This window comes from Lycium barbarum, chromosome 8 (genome assembly GCF_019175385.1).
Source record: "Lycium barbarum isolate Lr01 chromosome 8, ASM1917538v2, whole genome shotgun sequence".
Classification (NCBI taxonomy): Eukaryota; Viridiplantae; Streptophyta; class Magnoliopsida; order Solanales; family Solanaceae; genus Lycium; species Lycium barbarum.
Window position 1 is genome coordinate 25,076,671 of NC_083344.1, and position 27,821 is coordinate 25,104,491.

At 38.6% G+C, this 27,821-nt stretch overlaps 1 protein-coding gene across 1 annotated transcript; it reads left to right on the forward strand.

The window, feature by feature from the left end:
* The first annotated feature begins 6,094 nt into the window (after positions 1–6,094).
* LOC132607767 (uncharacterized) lies at positions 6,095–26,225 on the forward strand. The gene is made up of 2 exons (XM_060321847.1): positions 6,095–6,505; positions 25,752–26,225. Exons 1-2 carry the CDS (start codon positions 6,095–6,097, stop codon positions 26,223–26,225), a joined length of 885 nt encoding a protein of 294 aa, XP_060177830.1.
* The last annotated feature ends 1,596 nt before the right edge of the window (positions 26,226–27,821 follow it).

Here is a 27,821-nt window from a genome sequence, read left to right on the forward strand (position 1 = left end):
CAATCGAAAAAAATGGCAAATTATAGAATTGGGAAGTCTATAAGGACTTTACGGAAAATAAAAAGAAGTGGAAATACACTTCAAGGATTACTTTCAAAGATATCATTTTTAATCTTGAGAATACTTAATCTTTCAAAAATACATAGAAAAAATAAAAAAAGGTTTAAATAGTCAATTAAGTGAAACCAAGACAAGAAAGTCAATTGAGGAAGCAGAATGGTAAATACTTATTCCACCAAGTGTTTACACCAAATCAATTCAATTTATCATTGATTAAGTGCTTAATTGAGGATATGAATTTATTAATTAATCATGGTTAAATGATAGAAGTGTATGTGCAAAACACATGTTATATATTTATTAATTTGATACAGATATTCGATACAGATAAGCTTTTAGTAAAGAGGAATTAAGTGTTGGTAATGACATGATAATCGCTTTTAATAAGATTACACTATTAAAATCCCCTTCTAGAACTAAAACTAGTTTGATGAGGCCCGGGCTTAGTCAAAATATAAAAGTAGTAATTTTTATTAAAGAAGTATAACTAATATAATCTAATGACACGTTAAACATGTCTAGTTGATAAGTCTACATAATATTAAAGTTCTGAATCACATAACTGGATAAATTTAATTAAAATATTATTTATTGGAAAGAAAATTTGGCTGGAGAATGAGAAAATCTCAAAAGAACACAAGTGATTTAATATATTACTCGACGAAGATCATACATCAAGAAAGAGTGACATTTTAATGAATTTGTGAGCATGTAATATCTTAGTTATAGATAGAAATAGATTTAATTCAATATTTATTAAGTTTAATTTCACTCATAATTTCCTGTGGAGTCTTGCAAAACTCTTATAGAATCATCTAATACAGTTAAACTTTCAACGACTTCAAGTTTATACTACAATATTCATAACCTTAGTTTAGCGTCTTTACACAAATTAACCTAATAATGATCTTATAAGGATACTAATAAATACTAATTGAATTACATCATTAAAGTTCTCACTTCGGTCCATTTTACTTGTCATGTTTGTTTTTTTCATGCTCCTTAAGAAAATACTCCTTTCATCCCATTTTACTTATTGTTTTAGTTTTTTCATGCTCATTAAGAAAAATAATAAATACAAGGCATTATTGATTAAGTTACCCTATTTATTAGATGCTTTTTAATAATTGAGCAATATTAAAAAAAAATTGTAAGGTATAGTTAAACATAATTGTAAACTTAATCTTCTTAAAGTTATAGTTAGTTTGGGATACTTTTTTAGAGCTAAAATGGCTACTAATTTAAAATGGATAGAATTTAATTAAAAGGTAATCTAATTCATAAAAAGTTGGGAAAAGAACATAAGTAGACAAAAATATCAAAATATTTACATACTAGTAACATGTAAATGCAATGAACATTTCATAGCAGTTTAATTAAGAGTTCTATCGTAACGCAATTTCCTATATAGGAAACCCACTACACGTGAAGGCTGAAGTGGCAATAATAATCCTAGGACTTTATCTACCTATTATTTCCTGGGGATTCTATATCCCTGTAACTGCTTTGTCACAATATTTTCCATTTTATATTTCCTTCGCAGTCTGAAAGTGGAATATTTTTTATTTCATAAACTAATTATATTATGTATATTACTTATATAATTTTGTTATATGAAGTACAATAAGTTGTATACGTAGATATTATTGGTATAATTGTATTGCACCCTTTAGAATAAATTATCTATACCTTTCATAAATTGATTATATGTTATATAATCATATTATATATGTAGTATAACTTTATTATAAGTTGTATAATAAATTATATTCCGTATATTATAGGTATTATCTTGTATATATGGATGATCAGTGTGATTGGAGTTTAAAGTCATCAAACATTCAAAGTTACTGACTTTAACGATGTTCGTATTGGCACAATTATTTTCCTAACCTTGGACTCTGTGACTTGAGCCAACCAAGAAGGGAAAATGAAAGAATGGAGGGATGAGTAAATAACAGATGGAGGACATATACTGGTTGAAAAATTAGAGATAAGTGAAAAATATAGAGGGCAATTGGCACGAATGCCCCTCTTTTGGGCTGGTCTTTAGATTTTGCCCCTCAAAATGGTGGTCTTTCATTATTGCCCTTCCGAGCAAAAGCAACATAGTAAAAAGACATTACTACCCCTAACCGTTACATATAAAACACAAATATTGTTATTCTCAAATCCTTCCCTTCTTTCATATCGTTAACCCAGTCCAACTTCGTTCCCAATTTTTCACATTGTTCAAATCGTTGTTTCAAGCCAGATTTCTCAATTGATTTTGCTGCTACAACATCAGTAAAAGGTATAAATCTTAATTCAACTCAATTTAACGATTTTATTGAGTTTAGATTGTTAATATTTGAAAAATATCATCTTCTACGACCTGATTATTAAGAAACAGATGACATACAGCTCAGATTGAACATTGCGCATGATAAAATTAATCAAAAAAATAGAATTGATTGGATTTAATGATTTGTTCTGATTTTAATTACTTTATACCTTAATTAAATTAGTATACAATGCTTATTTAGTTGAAATTGTAATTATAGTAAATTCAATTTAAATCAGGCAATGCTTATCGATTTAAACATGAATTAAGGCAAACTGTGTACAAATTTAGAACAAGTATGCCGGAGGAGGAAAAAGTTCAATTTACAAAAGAGTAGAGTATGCCGTTACCGGCAATGTTCTGAACCAATTTCATAACAAGTATGCCGGAGAAGGCAAAAGTTCTGGTTTATATAGAAGTATAAATTAGTCCAGTTGCGTCAATCCTCTAATTGGAATAACTGTTGCAGGCATCTGATATAAATTGGATGAAGGTAGAGGATGTTTTCATTTTTTTTATTTTTTATAACCAAAAACAGTTACTGCATTATCATCAGCAAAACAAAAAATGCTTAAGCCGGAGGAGGCAAAAGTTCAATTTACAAAAGAGTATAGTATGCCATTACCGGCAATGTTCTGAACCAATTTCATAACAAGTATGCCGGAGAAGGCAAAAGTTCTGGTTTATATAGAAGTATAAATTAGTCCAGTTGCGTCAATCCTCTAATTGGAATAACTATTGCAGGAATTTGATTTAAATTGGATGAAGGTAGAGGATGTTTTCATTTTTTTTTATTTTTTTTAAACCAAAAACAGTTACTGCATTATCATCAGCAAAACAAAAAGTGCTTAAGCCGGAGGAGGCAAAAGTTCAATTTACAAAGGAGTATAGTATGCCATTACCGGCAATGTTCTGAACCAATTTCATAACAAGTATGCCGGAGAAGGCAAAAGTTCTGGTTTATATAGAAGTATAAATTAGTCCAGTTGCGTCAATCCTCTAATTGGAATAACTGTTGCAGGCATTTGATTTAAATTAGATGAAGGTAGAGAAGGTTTTCATTTTTTTTTAACCAAAACAGTTACTGCATTAAGTTAAGCAAAACAAAAAGTACTTATGCCGGAGGAGGCAAAAGTACAATTTACAAAGTAGTAGAGTATGCCGTTACAGGTAAAGTTCTAAACAAACTTCTGAACAAGTATGCCGTAGAAGGCAATACTTCTGTTTAGAAGCCATTAAAGTAAAATTCTACAAACCTAAAGAAACTTACACTTCATTAACATACATTTAAATATATATATATATATATATATATATATATATATATATGTGTGTGTGTGTGTGTGTGTGTGTGTGTGTGTGTGTCCACAAAACATAAAATCCTAACTTCATAAGTACCAAACTACCATCATCAGTTCTAATTTCATGTGTACCCATTCCAAATTGCCCCATCGTCAACTTGACTATTATGCTGGAATAACCTCTGCCTTACAAATCATAATTCTCTTCTCAGATCATCATTTTCTCTACTTAGAGCACCATAAAGAGCCCTCAGAAAATCTATGTCTCTTTTGATATCAGCAATTTCATGAGTAATTTGCAAATTTGCAATATTAGGATGGATTTGGTTATGAAGATGGGCATGTTCATGTGCTTGCCCGTGGCCACCATTAACATGTACAATATGTTGATTTTGGTTCATTTTGTATGTGATTATATCTGGTTTTCAGAAGTAAAGTGTTTTTTTTCCTTCTTTCAAAAGTTGTGTTGGTTTATATAGAAGTATAAATTAGTCCATTTTAAATTGGAATAACTGTTGCATGGATTTGATTTAAATGGGATAAAGACAGAGGAGGTTTTTCAGTTTCATGAAAATAACTATTGCAATTTCATTGGAATAACTGTTGCAGAAACAGTTACTCCGTTTTTTAAGAATGCTGGTAGCGGCAGAACTTCTATTTACAAAATGGTAGAGTATGCCGTTTCAGGCATACTTCATGACTTTACATACAAACCCTGCTGGGAAGGGCAGAACTTAAATTTTCAAAACTAACAACTTAAATACATTTCATTTTAGTTTTTTCTCAAGTGAATCTCTCTTTATGCAGGAAGTTTAACAAAAAAATGACACCAAGATGCATCTACGTAGCCTTCAACGGCAAATGGGACGCCACCTACAATTATGTTAATCATGAAACCAAGCTAATACTTGTCAATGATGGTGTAAATTTTCAACAATTCATTCAACAGATATTTGCGGGGCATACACAAGATACTCAGCAAAAAGAGGCCAACATATGGTTTGACACCAGTGAGAAAACATCCAAAGGGATGCATGTAACAAACGACATTGATCTTCACACTTGCTTGTACCTGCTCAAAAACAATGACAACTTCAGAAATTCCCGTTTCATATTAGAGTTCAATTCAGCTGATGCGGAGAACAACCCACTACAAGAACATCATAATGAATCTATCCTAATGACAGAAGGACAAACCATAGAGGAAATTGACAGACAACTCTGCATTGCTTACGAAGAAGACATGTCTGAAGTTGAATTGGATGACGAACAACACAGCCCTATTGGACATAACCTTGGGATTCCACATGAGCAGAGCGAGATAGTAACTCCTAACCAGACACATCAGCAGCTACAATGGCAACCGCCAAACATTGAGCAAGTTGTAAACAATGACCTTTCTCAGCATCCAACTTCAATGAATGTTGTATCACTTACTCCGAGAATGACAGTTGAAGAGATACAAACACAGCCATGCAACAAAACAAAGACACTAAAGAGGAAGAGGATACAAAATGATACACAAATTTTGACACCTAGTGCATCGATTGATCAAATAGAAGTTGGCATTTTATTCAAAGACAAAGATACCGTGAAAAAGTGCATGAATAACATTGCAATTACTCGTCATCAACAGTACAAGGTAGAAACGTCATGCACGCAACGGTATTACATCAGATGTATTGACCCAACCTGCATTTGGCATTTCCACAGTTCAAGGTTCAGAGGATCAGAACTTTTCAAAGTAGTTAACTTAGAAAAGAGACATAGTTGTTCAATAAATTTCATCACCTCTAACATGAGGAATGCAACTTCAAAAGTCATAGCATAATATATTACAGACCTAGTACGCCATACACTACAAGAGATAACACCCAAATTTGTCATTGAAGAAATGAGAAGCAGATATGGCTTGCACATTGGTTACCACAAAGCATGGCGTTCCCTCCAACACGCTTATAATGTCATAAGAGGAAGCCCAGAAAATAACTACACACTTCTACCGTAATATCTTCACATGATGAAATTAAGAAATCCTGGAACAGTTGTTAACATCAAATGGACCGCTGACAATAAGTTTAAGTATGCTTTTTTCGCCTATGGAGCATCAATTGAGGGTTGGAAACACTGCAGACCAGTAATGATGGTGGATGCAACCTTCTTGAAATCAAAATACTGCGGTGTGCTCATGATAGCAGTAGCAAAAGATGGAAACAACAGCATATTTCCTCTCACATTTAGTATTGCAGACTCTGAGAATAATGAATCCTACAGGTGGTTCTTCAGACACGTGAAAAAGGTGTTTGGCACGCGCAAAGACCTATCAATTCTTTCCGATCGCCAATCATCAATTGCAACTGCAATCAAAGAACTGTATCCAGATACCCAACATGGAATATGAATCTACCACATGGAGAAGAACTTGCAGAAATATTTTCCATCCAAAGCGATCCTATCACTGTTCTACAATGCAGCAACTACCTACAAACAGGCAGAGTTTCGTACCTATATGTCACAGATACAACAACTCGATCCAAAAGCTGCAGAATACATAAAAGAAGAACCACCGGAAAGATGCGCACGTTCATTCCACACCAACAGGCGTTACAACATACTCACAACAAACAATGTCGAGACAATGAATTTTGTATTGAGGAAAGCAAGGGAGTTGCCAATAATGGCATGTATTGATTACATCCAGAACAAGCTGCAAAATTGGTTTTACCAGAGAAAATTGGACGCAACAGGACCGTCCCATGACCTGACATGTTGGGCTAAAAAGATTCTTCTTGAAAAGATAAGTAGAGGCTTCACAATGAAAGTAAGTACATTTTACCAACACACACTTCAATATTAGTTTGGTGAGCAATGCATAGTTTAATTTTAACCAAACACAAAAGTTATGCTGGATAAAGGAAGAACTATGATGTCACGACCCAGCTAGGGGCCGCGACGGGTACCCGGGGCTAACCACCGAGCATCGCTCGTCCTACTACTCATCATGCTCATTAGCTACTTATTTTATCGATTTTATACTCACATTGTAGGAAAGTCATGTTTTATTTGTAAACATAAATAGTTTCATATACATAAGCCCTTTGGGCTATCAAAATAATATATGCAAATATACCATAATGACTTCATCCGACCACATAACCCACATTGAGTATCTACGATCCTCTAAGGAAGTACAAAACGCATAGACGGGATAGGACCCCGTCGAGCCCAACATATACAAATATACACAAAATGATAATCAAGCACCTCCGGAACAAAGGAGTGCTTTCAATCGGCTAAAAGCTCCTACGACTCTAGCTCAAGCTCTCCTCCCTGTCTACCTGTGGGCATGAACACAGCGTCCAAAGAAAATGTACGTTAGTACAAACATTGTACTGAGTATGCAAGGCAAGATTGAAATAAATATAATAAGAGGATCGTGAGCCATGAGAGAAAGATATAACCTGCAAGAGTGTCACAAGTAATTACATTTCGTACATATATCACATTTTACATAATCATGGTACGTAAGTCATCACATGTCTCATCCCATCACCTAACATATCTCAGCGTTATCCCGCGTCCGGGTAACCATCATAAGACGCCCACTAGTGGTGATCATGCCCGGCCCTCTAGGCTCGGTGTAAACATCGCAGCCCGCCTTAGCGGTGACATGCCCGGCCATCTAGGCACTGTGGAACCATATGCAGCCTGCCTTAGAGGTGACATGCCCGGTCATCTAGGCACGGTGGAATCTCATCATCACAAAATCAATCATAACACGTCACTATTACACATATCATAACATAGCATCATCTTATCATTTCTTGGCATCTTATACATGTCATCATGGTATTACAAACTAACATTGTTAATCATCTTAGAGACATATCATGTATTAGCATTAAGAGCATACGTTAAGCTTTAAGGGCAACCACACTATGTCGGGGTGACGTAAGGTCGTGAATCCCCGATTATATTACGAACATTTACGAGTACTTTGCCTCACCTTGAAGGGAATAATGCATAAGGTGAGTGTGAGAAATAATATCATCATCAATGTTATGGAATCATCATATCATGAACTATCGAATCTTTATTCTTTACCTTATTATCATCATTGTCATACTCGTATGTAATTGGGTGTATTAAGGACTCATAAGTTACATCATATAGGAGGATCATGGAAATCTTGAAGGATTCATGCCTTTGAAGGAAGGGATAAACCTTACATACCTTTGACGTTTAACTAAGCGATCACGCGTTCTCCTTTAATGCACGCGTTCTACCTTCAAGAGAATTTATATCGTCATTAGCTACACAATATAAGAACGGGCTTTCTAAAGCTAGGGAAAATTGGACAGCACTTCCTTTGTTTATACTACTTTTCCCATATTCCATATCAACTCCCGACACTCAAAACAACAATCACAATATAGCAACCAACAATCATCATTCATATACAATGACCATAATCCACCATTTCTCTTCATTTCTCCACATTCATGGTTTTAGCTTCCTATCGCGTTTTCTCGTATCTAATACGTATTTCATGGTCTACATGTCATTTATGACGTGTCCACAATCATAACACACTAACATTTATGATTCAATCCAACTACCATCCAAACATGGCACTATTCACTCATTAATGGCCCATTTCCTATGCCTTGCTACTATTCAAGTATCTTAACCTTTCAATACCTTAAACAACATGGTTTAGTCATGAAACTTACCTTAGATGATGGTTGAACAAGTCTTGAGTGGAGTTTCTCCTCTAGCACCAAAACCCTATCTCCTCTTTTTTGGTTTTCTTTGAGGAAGATGAACTTTACTTGGGTTTCATACACTTTGATTCATAGATTATGTATTGTTGATCTTGGTTTCCCTTTGATTTCTCTTGTAGTTAAAGAGTAGAGATGGTTCTAGATGTTTCTTGAAGTGTAGAGTGAAAGTAGAATGGAAATGAAATGAAAGAGGCCCCTTATACTTAAATTAAAAATCTGGCCGACCATCATTATACGGACCAACATACAGTCCGTACTATTTATACCGACCGTATGTATGGCCGTATATTTGGTCCAGTAGCCGGTGGCCTCCTTGGCCAATTATACGGTCCAACATACGGCTGGTACAATTTATACGGTCCGTAGGTTGGGCCATATAATGCCCAGTGGTTCTGTTTTCGTTCTCGTTGTCTCGTTTGATCTCCGATCCTTATGGAACCTTCTTGGCACTTGTTTAACATCTCAATACCAATCTAAGGGATTTTATTACTTGTCTCCAAGACATCATTGTTCCGTCATAGGCTCGTTGCTCGAAATTCTTATCCGATACACCACATATGGTTCACTTTCCTTGGCAACTTTCTTTCCTTGCATTACATGCCTTTGGAATCTCGTCGAGGATCATCAAATACTATTTCTTACTCGCCAAAACATCGCATACGCTATGTCCTTTGTTATCCTATTAACTATAGATATACAAGGGATTTTTCAAGGTGTAACATTCTTCCCCCCTTTTGGAACATTCGTCCTCGAATGTTAAACACTTGGGATTCTACGGAAATTTTGCCAGAGTTTCCCCTGTAATTTGGCATTACCAACCTGTCACACAACCCATAATATCATCGTCTCACAGGGCTACATCACAATATCAACATATCTATGGCCACACATGTCACACCCCGTCCTCACTAGGGTGTGATGGGCACCCGACCCTTACTTAGGGCCGAGCGAACCCTCAGACTCCTACTGCACATGAAATCGCATCAAACCTTTCAAGTCAAATAGGGTAAAATACATAACAATTTTTTTTTCAGAAATATTCTTTCAAGCTGAACAAATCCGTAATCATGCAGAATGCGATGCATAGCACAGACCGACATATCGGCTGATGGAGCCGCTTACAGACTGACAACCACAACCCACGACACTGTCTGCAAAGTCTCTAACATAAATCCAGAACCGTAACATACAAACTCTGACTCGGCAGCACTCCAGGAGCAAATGGAGCTTGCCAACTCCGCTGGATCATCTTCTGTAATAACTTCAGCTCATCTGGGAGTACCTGCGCGGCATGAAACGCAGCCCCCGAAGAACAGGGGGTCAGTACGGAAAATGTACCGAGTATGTAAAGCGAAAATATAACAAATATAATCATAATCCGAACCAGAAGTACAGAAATATAGCGGACAGAATCGAACCAGAACCCGAAACAAAAATACAGAGTTGAGCTGGCAGAATCATCGTACGGATCAGGGGCACAGAACGTGACTGTCATAATCATAATCAGAGCCAGAGGTACAGAAGTGTAGCAGACTGAATCATGGTCCGGGTCAGATTACCAGAAGCGTAACAGACAGAATCGTAACTCAATCGGACAGACCGAAGTGTGACGGACAGAATCACAATCCAGACGGACGGACAGAATCATAATCCAGACGGACGAACAGAATCATAATCCGGACGGACGGACAGAAATATATCGGACAGAATCATGCATGCAGAGTCATACAGAGTCATATGCTTATACAGATGCAGATAGCATATACATACATACATACAGATCCCGGCCCTCTTAGTACGGGACGCGGTGGACAGACAGATCAGATCATATGCCATCCTGGCCGCCATCCCCATACACACATCATAATATCACATACAGATGTAAACAGATCCCGGCCCGCACACCGAGGGACGCGGTGAACAATGCAGTGGAATGTGCACGATAACAGAACCTGGCCCGGGCGCAGTGAAGGAAGCATTGAGGCGTCCACGAACAGATTAATGAGAAACCACATACACACAGATCATCATACAGACTCAATGGAACTGAAGTAGGCCAAATGGCAGGTCGAATCAAAATATTCGGACAAATATTCATAACATACGCATATATGTCGCTTGGGATGGCACGACAGATTATTACCAGAATCAGATTTCCAGATGTCAAAAGCATTTGGTCAGATTTATAAAAATAGGCATAGCGCCTGTCATATAATGGACAAAATATTAGTCCAGATGTTGTCTGAGAAGATCGGACAGAAACAAGGTAATTAAAGTTATACAGAAAGTATCGGGCCTTGTGGGCCCACCTCGGACCCACTCAGGGCGGCGTACATAAATTACCGATAATAGACCTTATGAGGTTGTCCATAATCATTTGTAGCATACCGACTCCGTTTAGGAGAGTTACATACTCAAAGTTTACTTTAAGGACAAATTATAAGAAAAGTGATTCAATCTTACTGAATGAATAGTGCCCAAAATCAAACTCGATTTTCTACGAACAGAATAATCCCCGAGGCTCAAATTCAAGCCTAGTACTCCTAGGACATGCCATAAGAAGGAAAAGGAAAGTTTTACATACCTTGGTTGCGCCTTCCGCTCGCTCGAATTCGATTCCCGATTCGTCCAAGATCTGCAAATGGTCACTTTTACCAATTGTCAAATTCAAGCCTTAAGAATCCAACTTAAGCACATACTTGCCTATCGAAATTTCGGCAGCATTTCCCCTATACATATAACATCCCCGAGACTTAGCTCGGCTTAATATATCAACAACAGCAACCCAACAATCCAACAACAACAACAAGTACTACAAAATACACAATATGGCATAACTAGCCATCTTTCCGACATAACACAATATCTTTCATTCCGACCTTACACTTCCAAACCAATCTTAATATTTTCATATTCATCATTAGTCATGATCATTACAACGCAAATAGGAAGCATTTCATATCCTTTCTATAATATATTCACAAGGTATACACGACATACAAACTTTTCACCAAAACCATAATTCATCTAAAATTTCCAATCTTCAACATAATCGTTCATAATGCATTCTTACCTTCCAATTTCATTAATGAATATCATGATTTGCACCTTACCACTTTCATTTCCATATATACATAAACTACAATAAAGTTGCATATTTCCTACAACAACTTAACAACAAACTTTCCATAACAACAAGAACCATTTTTCTTCCATTCACTTCACAACAACACAATCATCATACTAAGGAAATTTAATTTATCCTCCACCATCAACACAACACCACACGACTACATTCCATATTTCCAATTTCCGTCGAATTCATTCAACTTTCATTTCCAATATAATTTCTATCATAACCACAACTAGACTACAACATAAAATTCAATTCATGTTGGCTATACATCAAGGCACCCACACGGCCACACAAGCATATATATAAATACCATACAAACTTCCATATTTTCATAGTTTCTACTCATTCCTACATTCCACAACATGAACAAAGCTCCATAACATAATAAAAAGGGATGGATTCTTACCTTTTTCTCCAAACTTCTTCACTTGGCTCAAGTGTTAAATTGATGAAACGAACGACTTATCTTCCGAAATAATTATACCATGTTGTAGAGGACCCTTGAATTAGTAGGAATACCACAAGAAAATGATTTTTAGAACAAGATTTCTCATGGTCAAATTCCCATGGGTTAGCCGAAATGCTCCCCTTTGTTTCTCTTCTTCTTTGTTTCTTTACTTCTCTCATTATCTCTTGAAAGTTCTAGGGGATTTTAATGAATAATTGGCCCCTTTTTATTAATTTGAACACATGACTTAATATTTGGGGCTTGGGCCAAGCATATGGCCGGCCACCCCATGCCATTTGGGCCTCTTTTCCTATTTTTTCTTAGCCCAATTGATGTAGTCCGTATTTTGTAATTCCCGAAACTAATTTCCAAAATTCCAATTTTTGCCCTTGGCCTTCCTCCGTATTTCCACACCAATACTTTTCATGATCAACACACACATATGTGAATTCCAATCAACATATGACCTTATTCCTTACAAATCAAAGTCATTTCAAATTTTCCCGAACGCGCGAAAGTACGGGATATAACATCCTCCCCCCCTTTAGAACATTCGTCCTCGAATGTTCAACTGACCTTAGGGGGGTCTCGTGCCACTTCGGGGTGGTTTCTCTCTATAGTTAACCTTTGTTGACTCTCCAATGTGGGTTCTTTACAAATATGATTGAGTAATTATTCATTTCACTGATTCATATACTTTCATAGCGTATTTTCTCATATCTCACACAGTCATTGGGCCATGAACTATATTATAGTAACCGATGAATCCTTTTCGCTCTTTCACAGATGCTGTGTTCCTTCTTTCTTTCAAGAAATTTCAAACCAAACATAGATACAATAGTCGTCATCGTCCGAAATATCCTTTTAGTCCTTATCATTCTCTCCATTATCCTTTTAGTGTGCCGACATGTTAAGGGGTCCTTTATATGTCACAATCTTCGAGTATCCTCGTTTTCGATTATATTTCATTTCTCGTCTTACTTCCGAACTCTACGCATAACATACCTAAACTTCCCACCATAGGTTTTGTCTACCCTCACCGTTCTTATCAATATTCCTACACCTTTTCACCCACTATTAGCCTTTTCACTTATTTGACTCACTTACTCGTGATTCTTCTTAACCACGCCATCTATTTCCTTATATACCTTTCGGGATTTTAATTCTCCCATCATTGTCACAGAGCCCTTCCATTCCATTTCTCACTTCATATTTCTTGTCGTGGTCACGATTCCTTTGGTCTCGCTTGCTTAAGTCAATTTTCAAACCTCACACACTTTTCCCTCTTTCATATAACCACATTTTTTTTTCCTTCTTCACGTGTCCATACTTACAGTTTGTCCAAATAGTTCTGTGCTTTACCCGTCGTTCCTTTTCTGAAGGTTCTGCTCGGTCATGTTTCCTACCTTTCGCTTCCTTCCAATGTCTGACCCTTTTGCTTTTCCTTTACTTACTCTCTTTCCTTTCCAAATATCATTGTACTGGAACCTTCCAGTCTTAACAAATAGAGAAAATAACAGCAGCCTACCTCATAACATTCGCACCATTTACCCTTGCTATTGTCACTTGGAGTCCGGCACCCTTATTCGATTGGTGCCTTTCGCATTCTAGCACCGGTCGCGGGGACACACGTATTCATTAGTAAAATCACAGATAAGGCATCATACACATTCATATGTGCATACATAATTATTTTCAGCTAGGCCACACATTACCTCCAAACATCGTTCAAGCCTATTCTAATTCCAAAGTTGTAGCGTTCTTTCTGTTTCTTCTCTAATCTAACTGATTGCGTGTTGTGTGGCCCTTTTATGGTCTCCAACCATCTCGTATATTCTAATTCCACTCAGGACATTTTAGCTTTCCATTCGTATCTTATATCGGAATATATAAAATTCTGACATACTTCCCAGGGGGATCACCCATCCTGAAATTGCTCCCGCCTGAGCACGCTTAACCCCGAAACTGTGGTGGAATTTGGTGTCTTAAAGCCGGTATAATCGCATTCGCTTTCTCATATGGCCCTTATTACATGATTTCGGGCTAGTCGAGGTCTTACAGATTCCGAAACACTTTCCGTAACACGTCCTTCCTTTTACAATTACCGTTTTGTCCTTTTCGGTCTTCCGTACCACCTTTACAAATTCTCATCATTCAAAATCCGTACGCAGCAATTACCAACAGTACCTTACAGAGCATACGGCTATATGTCACATCCTCGCCGCCCAGAACTTTCGGTTTCAGGTAACAGAACGAATATTTCCAAACTTGCCCTTCTGGCTTTTCCATATCGTTATTTGCCTCTTACCGTCGCAGGCGAGGCTTACAGATGGAATTGCGTTCCTTATAACTTGGCTCTATCGCACGATCTGAGACAGAAAGAAGGTCAACAATCCCTAAATGCCCGTAGCCTCCTGTCTATAAGTGTGGCGCGCTACACACCCATACACAAGACTCTACCGGACACGACTTTGCAGTCAACCCCTAGGACAGACCTGCTCTGATACCACTCTGTCACACCCCATCCTCACTAGGGTGTGATGGGCACCCGACCCTTACTTAGGGCCGAGCGAACCCTCAGACTCCTACTGCACATGAAATCGCATCAAACCTTTCAAGTCAAATAGGGTAAAATACATAATAATTTTTTTTTTCAGAAATATTCTTTCAAGCTGAACAGATCCGTAATCATGCAGAATGCGATGCATAGCACAGACCGACATATCGGCTGATGGAGCCGCTTACAGACTGACAACCACAACCCACGACACTGTCTGCAAAGTCTCTAACATAAATCCAGAACCGTAACATACAAACTCTGACTCGGCAGCACTCCAGGAGCAAATGGAGCTTGCCAACTCTGCTGGATCATCTTCTGTAATAACTTCAGCTCATCTGGGAGTACCTGCGCGGCATGAAACGCAGCCCCCGAAGAACAGGGGGTCAGTACGGAAAATGTACCGAGTATGTAAAGCGAAAATATAACAAATATAATCATAATCCGAACCAGAAGTACAGAAATATAGCGGACAGAATCGAACCAGAACCCGAAAAAGAAATACAGAGTTGAGCTGGCAGAATCATCGTACGGATCAGGGGCACAGAACGTGACTATCATAATCATAATCAGAGCCAGAGGTACAGAAGTGTAGCAGACTGAATCATGGTCCGGGTCAGATTACCAGAAGCGTAACAGACAGAATCGTAACTCAATCGGACAGACCGAAGTGTGACGGACAGAATCACAATCCAGACGGACGGACAGAATCATAATCCAGACGGACGGACAGAATCATAATCCGGACGGACGGACAGAAATGTACCGGACAGAATCATGCATGCAGAGTCATACAGAGTCATATGCTTATACAGATGCAGATAGCATATACATACATACATACAGATCCCGGCCCTCTCATGAGGGACGCGGTAACAGAACCCGGCCCTCTTAGTACGGGACGCGGTGGACAGACAGATCAGATCATATGCCATCCTGGCCGCCATCCCCATACACACATCATAATATCACATACAGATGTAAACAGATCCCGGCCCGCACACCGAGGGACGCGGTGAACAATGCAGTGGAATGTGCACGATAACAGAACCTGGCCCGGGCGCAGTGAAGGAAGCATTGAGGCGTCCACGAACAGATTAATGAGAAAACACATACACACAGATCATCATACAGACTCAATGGAACTGAAGTAGGCCAAATGGCAGGTCGAATCAAAATATTCGGACAAATATTCATAACATACGCATATATGTCGCTTGGGATGGCACGACAGATTATTACCAGAATCAGATTTTCAGATGTCAAAAGCATTTGGTCAGATTTATAAAAATAGGCATAGCGCCTGTCATATAATGGACAAAATATTAGTCCAGATGTTGTCTGAGAAGATCGGACAGAAACAAGGTAATTAAAGTTATACAGAAAGTATCGGGCCTTATGGGCCCACCTCGGACCCACTCAGGGCGACGTACATAAATTACCGATAATAGACCTTATGAGGTTGTCCATAATCATTTGTAGCATACCGACTCCGTTTAGGAGAGTTACATACTCAAAGTTTACTTTAAGGACAAATTATAAGAAAAGTGATTCAATCTTACTGAATGAATAGTGCCCAAAATCAAACTCGATTTTCTACGAACAGAATAATCCCCGAGGCTCAAATTCAAGCCTAGTAATCCTAGGACATGCCATAAGAAGGAAAGGGACAGCTTTACATACCTTGGTTGCGCCTTCCGCTCGCTCGAATTCGATTCCCGATTCGTCCAAGATCTGCAAATGGTCACTTTTACCAATTGTCAAATTCAAGCCTTAAGAATCCAACTTAAGCACATACTTGCCTATCGAAATTTCGGCAGCATTTCCCCTATACATATAACATCCCCGAGACTTAGCTCGGCTTAATATATCAACAACAGCAACCCAACAATCCAACAACAACAACAAGTACTACAAAATACACAATATGGCATAACTAGCCATCTTTCCGACATAACACAATATCTTTCATTCCGACCTTACACTTCCAAACCAATCTTAATATTTTCATATTCATCATTAGTCATGATCATTACAACGCAAATAGGAAGCATTTCATATCCTTTCTATAATATATTCACAAGGTATACACGATATACAAACTTTTCACCAAAACCATAATTCATCTAAAATTTCCAATCTTCAACATAATCGTTCATAATGCATTCTTACCTTCCAATTTCATTAATGAATATCATGATTTGCACCTTACCACTTTCATTTCCATATATACATAAACTACAATAAAGTTGCATATTTCCTACAACAACTTAACAACAAACTTTCCATAACAACAAGAACCATTTTTCTTCCATTCACTTCACAACAACACAATCATCATACTAAGGAAATTTAATTTATCCTCCACCATCAACACAACACCACACGGCTACATTCCATATTTCCAATTTCCGTCGAATTCATTCAACTTTCATTTCCAATATAATTTCTATCATAACCACAACTAGACTACAACATAAAATTCAATTCATGTTGGCTATACATCAAGGCACCCACACGGCCACACAAGCATATATATAAATACCATACAAACTTTCATATTTTCATAGTTTCTACTCATTCCTACATTCCACAACATGAACAAAGCTCCATAACATAATAAAAAGGGATGGATTCTTACATTTTTCTCCAAACTTCTTCACTTGGCTCAAGTGTTAAATTGATGAAACGAACGACTTATCTTCCGAAATAATTGTACCATGTTGTAGAGGACCCTTGAATTAGTAGGAATACCACAAGAAAATGATTTTTAGAACAAGATTTCTCATGGTCAAATTCCCATGGGTTGGCCGAAATGCTCCCCTTTGTTTCTCTTCTTCTTTGTTTCTTTACTTCTCTCATTATCTCTTGAAAGTTCTAGGGGATTTTAATGAATAATTGGCCCCTTTTTATTAATTTGAACACATGACTTAATATTTGGGGCTTGGGCCAAGCATATGGCCGGCCACCCCATGCCATTTGGGCCTCTTTTCCTTTTTTTTTTTTTAGCCCAATTGATGTAGTCCGTATTTTGTAATTCCCGAAACTAATTTCCAAAATTCCAATTTTTGCCCTTGGCCTTCCTCCGTATTTCCACACCAATACTTTTCTTGATCAACACACACATATGTGAATTCCAATCAACATATGACCTTATTCCTTACAAATCAAAGTCATTTCAAATTTTTCCGAACGCGCGAAAGTACAGGATATAACAACACACGACCAAAAGCACAAGAATAAAGCATACATACCTTACATTGTTGTCGTTTCATCTTGGATCTCCTTTGGGGGTTGAAATAAGTGCTGGTACTCAGACTTCATCTTCTCTTCTGCCTCCAAAGTCATCTCTTCCCGATTATTGTTTCTCCATAAGACTTTGACTGAAGCTACCTCTTTATTTCGAAGTCTTCGTACTTGCCTGTCTACAATAGCAATAGGCACCTCTTCATAGGTTAGCCTTTCTGTCACTTGCACATCATCTATCGGGATAATATTTGTGGGATCTCCAACACACTTGCGGAGTATCGAAACATGGAAAACTGGATGGACTGATTCAAGCTCCGAGGGTAGGTACAATTCATAGGCTACACGACTCACCTTGCGGATAATTCTATAGGGTCCAATGTATCTAGGACTTAGCTTCCCTCTTTTGCCAAATCTCATCACCCCTTTTATTGGCGATACTTTCAAAAATACCCAATCATCAACCTGGAATTCCAAGTCTCGTCGGCGGTTGTTTGCATAAGACTTTTGGCTACTTTGGGCTGTCAGCAATCGATCTCGGATCACCTTGACTTTTTCTACTGCCTATTGAACCAATTTGGGGCCTATTAATTTTGCTTCTCCTGTTTCAAACCATCCGATTAGGGATCTACACCTCCTTCCATATAAAGCTTCATAAGGAGCCATTTGAATGCTGGAATGGTAACTATTATTTTATGCAAATTCGATTAGCGGTAAATGATCATCCCAACTACCACCGAAATCTAGCACACATGCTCGTAGCATATCTTCCAAGGTCTGAAGAGTACGCTCGGCTTGTCCGTCAGTCTGTGGATGAAATGTCGTGCTAAGCTTCACCTGAGTGCCTAGACCTTCTTGAAAGGACTTCCAAAACTTGGCTGTAAACTGTGCTCCTCTATCTGTAATAATAGATAATGGTATACCATGGAGTCGCACAATTTCCTTGAGATATAACCTCGCATACTCTTCTGCTGAGTCGGTAGTTCTAACCAGAAGAAAATAAGCTGCTTTTGTCAATCTGTCCACGATCACCCATATAGAGTCATACTTTCCTCGCGAACGAGGTAACCCCACGATGAAATCCATGTTGATCACTTCCCATTTCCAAGTAGGGATTTCTATTGCTTGCAATAAGCCTCCTGGCTTCTGATGTTCGGCTTTTACTTGTTGGCAACTTGGACACTGTGCTACAAATTCTGCTATGTCTCTCTTCATGCCATCCCACCAATATATTAACTTGAGATCATGATACATTTTGGTCGCACCTGGATGAATGGAATACCGAGAATAATATGCTTCCTCTAGAATTTGTCGGCGCAATTCTGCCACATTCGGCACACATAGCCTGCCTCGGTACCTAAGAATTCCATCAATAGAAACTTCAAATGGAGACTTCTCCTTTTCATGAGATAGGTCTCTGTAATGGCACAATTGGGAGTCTTCATATTGTCGCTCCTTCACTTCTATGTCCAAGGATGAAGTTGTGGGGTCATTGATACTAATCCCCACATTACCCGAATCTATTACACGTACCCCAAGACTAGCTAGTTGGCGGAGCTCATGAACCATCTCTTTCTTTTCCGGAGGGAGATCACATAAACTGCCCATCGATCGGCGGCTAAGCGCATCGGCTACTACATTCGCTTTTCCCGGGTGGTATAAAATGTTCACATCATAATCTTTCAACAATTCTAACCACCGCCTCTGCCGCAGGTTCAACTCCTTTTGCTTGAAAATATATTGAATACTTTTGTGATCTGTATAGATATCAACATGCACACCATACAACTAATGCCTCCATATTTTTAAGGCATGAATAACCGCAACCAATTCGAGGTCATAAGTTGGATAATTTATTTCATGTTTCCGTAATTGTCTCGAAGCATATGCAATAACTTTTCCATGTTGCATCAATACGCATCCTAATCCGACACCCGAAGCATCACAATATACCGCGTAGCCATCCGACCCTTCTGGAAGTGTTAGGACCGAAGCTAAGGTCAATCTGCCTTTCAACTCTTGGAAACTACACTCACAAGCATCATTCCATTGAAATTTGGCTGACTTCGAGGTTAGCTTCATCAACGGGGCTGAAATAGATGAGAAGCCCTCTACGAACCTTCTATAATAACCTGCCAAACCCAGAAAACTATGAACTTCTGTAGGCGTCGTAGGCCTTGGCCAAATCTTCACAGCTTCGATTTTCTGAGTGTCGACTCGGATGCCAACATTTGAAATAACATGGCCCAGAAATGTCACAGAATTTAACCAAAACTCGCACTTGGAAATTTTTGCATACAACTCTCGGGCTCGAAGAATGCCAAGAACAATTCGCAAATGATCTGCATGTTCGGATTCCGTGCGAGAATATATCAGAATATCATCAATGAATACTACCACAAATAGATCCAAAAGAGGCCTGAATACATTGTTCATCAAATTCATAAACACGGTCGGAGCATTAGTCAACCCAAATGACATCACTCTAAATTCATAATGACCATATCTCGTTCTGAAAGCTGTTTTGGGAATATCTTCTTCTCTAACTCTTACTTGATGATAACCCGACCTCAAGTCTATTTTTGAAAACCACTTGGCACCTTGCAATTGACCGAATAAGTCATCAATCCTTGGAAGAGGATATTTGTTCTTTATCGTCACTTTGTTCAATTGTCTTTAACCGATACACATTCGTAGAGAACCGTCTTTCTTCCTCACGAACAAGACCGGTGCTCCCCACGGTGATGAACTGGGTCTAATAAACCTCTTTTCAAGCAAATCTTTCAACTGTGCCTTTAACTCTTTCAACTCTGTCGGAGCCATTCGATAAGGAGGAATAGAAATAGGCTTGGTGTCCGGCAACACATCAATAGCAAAGTAAATCTCTCTTTATGGAGGAAGTCCTGGGAGCTCATCAGGAAATACATCTGGGAATTCATTCACTGCCGGAACGGATCCGAAGGTTGGTGACTTTGCCTCGGTGTCATGGACCAGAACTAAGTGATAAATATAGCTCTTGGCTATCATCTTTCTTGCCTTAAGATAGGAAATAAACCTACCTTTTGGTGATGCTGCATTACCCTTCCATTCAAGCACGGGCTCTCCCGGAAATTGAAATCGAACTACTTTCAATCGGCAATCAACATTAGCATAGCACGAGGCCAACTAATCCATGCCCATAATTACATCAAAATCTAACATTTTAAACTTAATCAAATCCGCCGTGGTCTGGTGATCGCATATCACAACTACACAATTTTTGTACACTTGCTTTGCTATCACGGGATCACCAACCGGAGTAGACACCTCAAAAGGTTTGATTGGCTCAGGTCTCACCCCAATACAACCAGCAACATATGGAGTAATATAAGAGAATGTAGAACCCGGATCTATCAATGCATACACATCACGGGAGAATATAGACAATATACCTGTAACCACATTCGGAGAAGACTCGAGATCCTGTCGTCCCGCTAAAGCATAAACACGGGGCTGAGTGGCACCTGAAGTAGATGCAGCCCCTCTACCTCTGCCTCGACCTGCTGTAATCTGGGGAGTCTGTGCTGTCGGGCGTACTGATGAAGAACCAGCTGCTGAGCCTGTGGGCTGAACCCCACCTCTACCATACCGGGAGAGACAATCTTGCATCATATGCCCAGTCTGCCCACAGACATAACAGGCATCAGTGTCCTGGCGACATGGCCCTGAGTGCAATTTGCGGCACCGACTACATCGTGGAACTAGGGGTCTCCACTGACTATAATCACCCTCAAACTGGGAACCTGAAGCCCTCGAACTCTAACCTTGTCCCGAGCGAAAGGAGCGGTCAAATCTTCTATCTGGAAATCTGGGAGGTGCGCTAGTCGCTGATTGGCCCGAATGTCGGGAATAGGTCTGCCTTGGTCCCCCTCTATAATCACTGCCTGTGCCCATAGATCTAGCCCTTTTGCTTTGTCTTCTATCACTGTCACGATCACCCCTTTGTGGTTGTTGTCGTCCCTCTATGTTCTGGTCATGGGCTTGTATTCGAGAAATATCCATCCCTTCTTGCAAAGAGGCCGTCAAGCAGTCCTTAAACAAATGTGGCCCCAAACCACTCACAAATCGGTGTACACGATCTCCCATGTCGGCCACCATAGTCGGGGCATATCTCGCCAAAGAATTAAATTGCATGCTATACTCCCGGGCACTCATATTTCCTTGCCTCAGATGTAAAAATCTATCCGCTCTAGCTCGGCGGACCTCGAGTGGCAAATAGTGATGAATAAATGCATTCACGAATTCTTGCCAAACCGGAGGAGGCGCATTCTCTCCTCTTGATAATACCCAGTTGTTCTACCATAAAACTGCCACATCCCAGAGTCTATAAGATGCCAACTCCACGGATTCGGTTTCGGAGGCATGGACAATCTTCAACGTCCTCAACATCTCATCTATGAAACTTTGCGGGTCTTCATCCGGCTTTGACCCGAAGAATTACGAAGGATTTAGACTCATAAAATCACGGGCCTTGGTACTTGCTGCCCGATCGCTTGAACCCACATTTTGTCGTTGTGCCTGAGCGGCAACCAATTATGTCAATAACTGGATGGCCTCGGTCATTTGTTGACCCGAAGCAACCGGTGGAGGAATTAGAGTTGGGGATCCTCCTTGCTCTTCCACATTAGGCGGGGTAGCTGAAGTGTTAGACAAGGCCTCATTATGCGATTCGCCTTCTTCTACATTCATCGGGGGCTCCCTTTCTACCCGCCTCTTTGCCATAGTATTGCCCTTCTGGCGGCTATAGCCTTTCCCTTTGGCGGCATTCTGAAATCATAACACACTATTAGGGAGGGTAAAATCTAATACACGACTCTATCGCACGATCTCATGAAAAGAAAGATGGTCACTTTTCCTAAATGCCCTATATCCTCTTGTTTATTGATGTGGCGCTCAACACACCATAAACAAGACTCTACTAGACACAGCTCGTAAACACTTCCTAGGACTGAACTGCTCTGATACCAATTTTGTCCTACTACTCATCATGCTCATTAGCTACTTCTTTTATCAATTTTATACTCACATTGTAGGAAAGTCATGTTATATTTGTAAACATAAATAGTTTCATATACATAAGCCCTTTGGGCTATCAAAATAATATATGCAAACATACCATAATGACTTCATCCGACCACATAACCCACATTGAGTATCTACGAGCCTCTAAGGAAGTACAAAACGCATAGACTGGAAAGGACCCCGTCGAGCCCAACATATACAAATATACACAAAAGGATAATCAAGCACCTCCGGAACAAATGAGTGCTTTCAATCGGCTAACAGCTCCTATGACTCTAGCTCAAGCTCTCCTCCCTGTCTACATGTGGGCATGAACACAGCGTCCAAAGAAAACGGACGTCAGTACGAACATTGTACTGAGTATGCAAGGCAAGAATGAAATAAATATAATAAGAGGATCGTGAGCCATGAGAGAAGGATATAACTTGCACGAGTGTCACAAGCAATTACATTTCGTAAATATATCACATTTTACATAATCATGGTACGTAGTCATCACATGTCTCATCCTATCACCTAACATATCTCATTGTTATCCCGCGTCCAGGTAACCATCATATGCCACCCACTAGTGGTGATCATGCCCGACCCTCTAGGATCGGTGTAAACATCGCAGCCCGCCTTAGCGGTGACATGCCCGGCCATCTAGGCACTGTGGAACCATATGCAGCCCGCCTTAGCGGTGACATGCCCGGCCATCTAGGCACGGTGGAATCTCATCATCACAAAATCAATCATAACACGTCACTATTACACATATCATAACATAGCATCATCTTATCATTTCTTGGCATCTTATACATGTCATCATGGTATTACAAACTAACATTGTTAATCATCTTAGAGACATATCATGTATTAGCATTAAGAGCATACGTTAAGCTTTAAGGGCAACCACACTATGTCGGGGTGACGTAAGGTCGTGAATCCCCGATTATATTACGAACATTTACGAGTACTTTGCGTCACCTTGAGGGAATAATGCATAAGGTGAGTGTGAGAAATAATATCATCATCAATGTTATGGAATCATCATATCATGAACTATCGAATCTCTATTCTTTACCTTATTATCATCATTGTCATACTCGTATGTAATTGGGTGTATTAAGGACTCATAAGTTGCATCATATAGGAGGATCATGGAAATCTTGAAGGATTCATGCCTTTTAAGGAAGGGATAAAGCTTACATACCTTTGACGTTTAACTAAGCGATCACTTGCGTGTTCTCCTTTAATGCACGCGTTCTACCTTCAAGAGAATTTATATTGTCATTAGCTACACAATATAAGAACGGGCTTTCTAAAGCTAGGGAAAATTGGACAGCACTTCCTTTGTTTATACTACTTTTCCCATATTCCATATCAACTCCTGACACTCAAAACAACAATCACAATATAGCAACCAACAATCATCATTCATATACAATGACCATAATCCACCATTTCTCTTCATTTCTCCACATTCATGGTTTTAGCTTCCTATCGCGTTTTATCGTATCTAATACGTATTTCATGGTCTACATGTCATTTATGACGTGTCCACAATCATAACACACTAACATTTATGATTCAATCCAACTACCATCCAAACATGGCACTATTCACTCATTAATGGCCCATTTCCTATGCCTTGCTACTATTCAAGTATCTTAACCTTTCAATACCTTAAACAACATGGTTTAGTCATGAAACTTACCTTAGATGATGGTTGAACAAGTCTTGAGTGGAGTTTCTCCTCTAGCACCAAAACCCTATCTCCTCTCTTTTGGTTTTCTTTGAGGAAGATGAACTTTACTTGGGTTTCATACACTTTGATTCATAGATTATGTATTGTTGATCTTGGTTTCCCTTTGATTTATCTTGTAGTTAAAGAGTAGAGATGGTTCTAGATGTTTCTTGAAGTGTAGAGTGAAAGTAGAATGGAAATGAAATGAAAGAGGCCCCTTATACTTAAATTAAAAATCTGGCCGACCATCATTATACGGACCAACATACGGTCCGTACTATTTATACCGACCGTATGTATGGCCGTATATTTGGTCCAGTAGCTGGTGGCCTCCTTGGCCAATTATACGGTCCAACATATGGCTGGTACAATTTATACGGTCCGTAGGTTGGGCCGTATAATGCCCAGTGGTTCTGTTTTCGTTCTCGTTGTCTCGTTTGATCTCCGATCCTTATGGAACCTTCTTGGCACTTGTTTAACATCTCAATACCAATCTAAGGGATGTTATTACTTGTCTCCAAGACATCATTGTGCCATAATAGGCTCGTTGCTGGAAATACTTATCCGATACACCACATATGGTTCACTTTCCTTGGCAACTTTCTTTCCTTGCATTACATGCCTTTGGAATCCCGTCGAGGATCATCAAATACTATTTCTTACTCGCCAAAACATCGCATACGCTATGTCCTTTGTTAGCCTATTCACTATACATATACAAGGGATTTTCCAAGGTGTAACATATGACCCTATTTTTATACTTCGTTCTGCCGGAAGGGGCAGACTCTTATTTTAACTAGCATGGAATTATTCCGGTAAGGGCATAACTATGACACTTTTTTTATGCTCCCAATGAAAGTAAGTAGATTTTACCAACACACAGTTCAATCTTAGTTTTATGAGCAATGTATAGTTTAAAATTAACCAAACACAAAAGTTATGCTAGACAAAGGAATAACTATGACCCTATTTTATACTTAGTTCTGCCGGAAGGGGCAGACTCTTATTTTCACTGTACAGGAAGTATGCCGGAAAGGGCATAACTCTCATATAATCTGAAAATTTCCACAAAAAATATCACTCATTTATATTGTCAATTTCCACAGGTAGAAAACATAACTCCCGTCAAATTTGTTGTGAAAGATGAAGGATATCAATACAATGTAGACCTGAAGAATATGACTTGTGAGTGCTTGGAGTTCCAAACTGACGAGTTACCGTGCACACATGTCATGGCAGTTATAGACAAAAGAAGTTTGCCAAAATCTACATACTGTGCGGACTGGTTCAAGAAACAAGCCTACCAAGAGACATACAAAGGTCAAATACTATCAGTTGAAAATCATGACTCATGGATTATTCCACAAAACATTATGGATATTAAAATAACGCCGCCTGATGTTAAAATAAGACCTGGAAGAAAACAAACAAAAAGATATCACCCAAGAAGAGAATCGACAAAGTACACATACAGATGCGGTAGATGCAAGTTCTTTGAACACCAGAGGGAAACCTGTAACCACAGTCCAGCTCTCAATCCATATTCAAGAAGATACAGGAAGAGGAAATTGTCATCCTAACATCACACTCTTATGCATGGTTTATATGAATTTATCTTATGATTCTTGACGCATAATGCACACTCTGCCTGAAAGAAATGGCAAAATTTTGGTATTACTAAGACTGAGACTTCAAGCATCTTATCACACATTTATTCTTCTGTCCATTCTTTCTTTATTATTTTCTTTTATTAAGTTGCTATCTTCTTGTTGCTGATAATAAAAGACTATATAATAGCAACAGATAAATGTCCCTACATGAAATCTACAATTATCTACCATAAAACATTGAGGAAAAAGAAAAAAAAATCATCAACTTTAATTATCCAGTTTTATAATTTATGCCTCCTGTGGCAGGTATAACAGTTTTTGCCGGGAAGACAAAATTGGTATCTCAAAGACTACATCCTGGTAAGTTTAATAGATGTATGCCTTGGGACATAACAATATTGTTTCTGTCTGATGTTTTCAAGTTTTACATTTATGCCGGAATCGGCAGGTCTTCCGCTTACAAAATAAATAAGTATGTCGTTAGGGGCATACTTATGTGTTTTGTTATTTATACAATATTTTAAAATGCTGGAAAATTGGATAAAACATTCAGCACAATACAATTAACACTAAGTAAAATATTTCATTCATTAATACTAAAATTTCATTCATACAAATTTTGGATTGGAAAAAAAAAACAACAACAACAACATAGACTAAAAATAAAAATTCATTCATACTAAAATAACAATTATGGGGTCTCAACTAATCCCAACAAAATGTGTTCCGACTAGTGAAAAAAGTTAAAAGGTTTTGTCTTTGTTGCTGGTTGTGGCAAATTCTCTGAACTTAATTTCTGCCGGAAAGGGTGGAACTTCTGTTCATAAAATGACAAACTATGCCGACCCCGGCAAACTCCTATTACATAACCACCATAAAGTTGTGATGCAAAGGGCATAACTTTTGTTTTCAACAAAATAACAGCTTTCCGTCACAAATAATCCCCAATAAATGCATTTTGGCTGGTCAATAACTTCAAAAGGTTTGTCTTTGTTGCTGGTTTTGGCATGTTTTCTGAACTTAAATTATGCCGGAATGGGCAGAACTTCTATTTACATAATGAGAAACTATGCCGACCCCGGCAAAATTCTATTACATAACAACCATGAAGTTGTGATGGAAAGGGCATAACTTGGATTTTCAACAAAATAACAGCTTTTATGAACAGAGAAGTTGAGATTAAAAATGAACACCATCAAATTACAAAGGGGCTTAAAGTTGAAATTTATAACACAAACAAACTATACAATCTTATAACATTTACAAAAAACACAAGGACGCACGAAAAAAAATTACATAGTGCAAAAATAACTAAAACAAATTATTTTTTTCTTTTCTTCACAGATCTAGCTCAACTAAAACAAACTATGTTTTTGCTTTCTTCACAGATCTTGCTCTCTTTCTCATCTCATACTCACACTCCATATCGTTATGCTCATGATAATCACTTCAAGCTGTATCTGGTGGCGTGTCATAACTCTTTTTCAGCTTATCTTTCCCATGACAAACCAAATTGATTGACCACTCTTTCATGTAGTCCATCAAACCAGAACCATCCACAGCAAG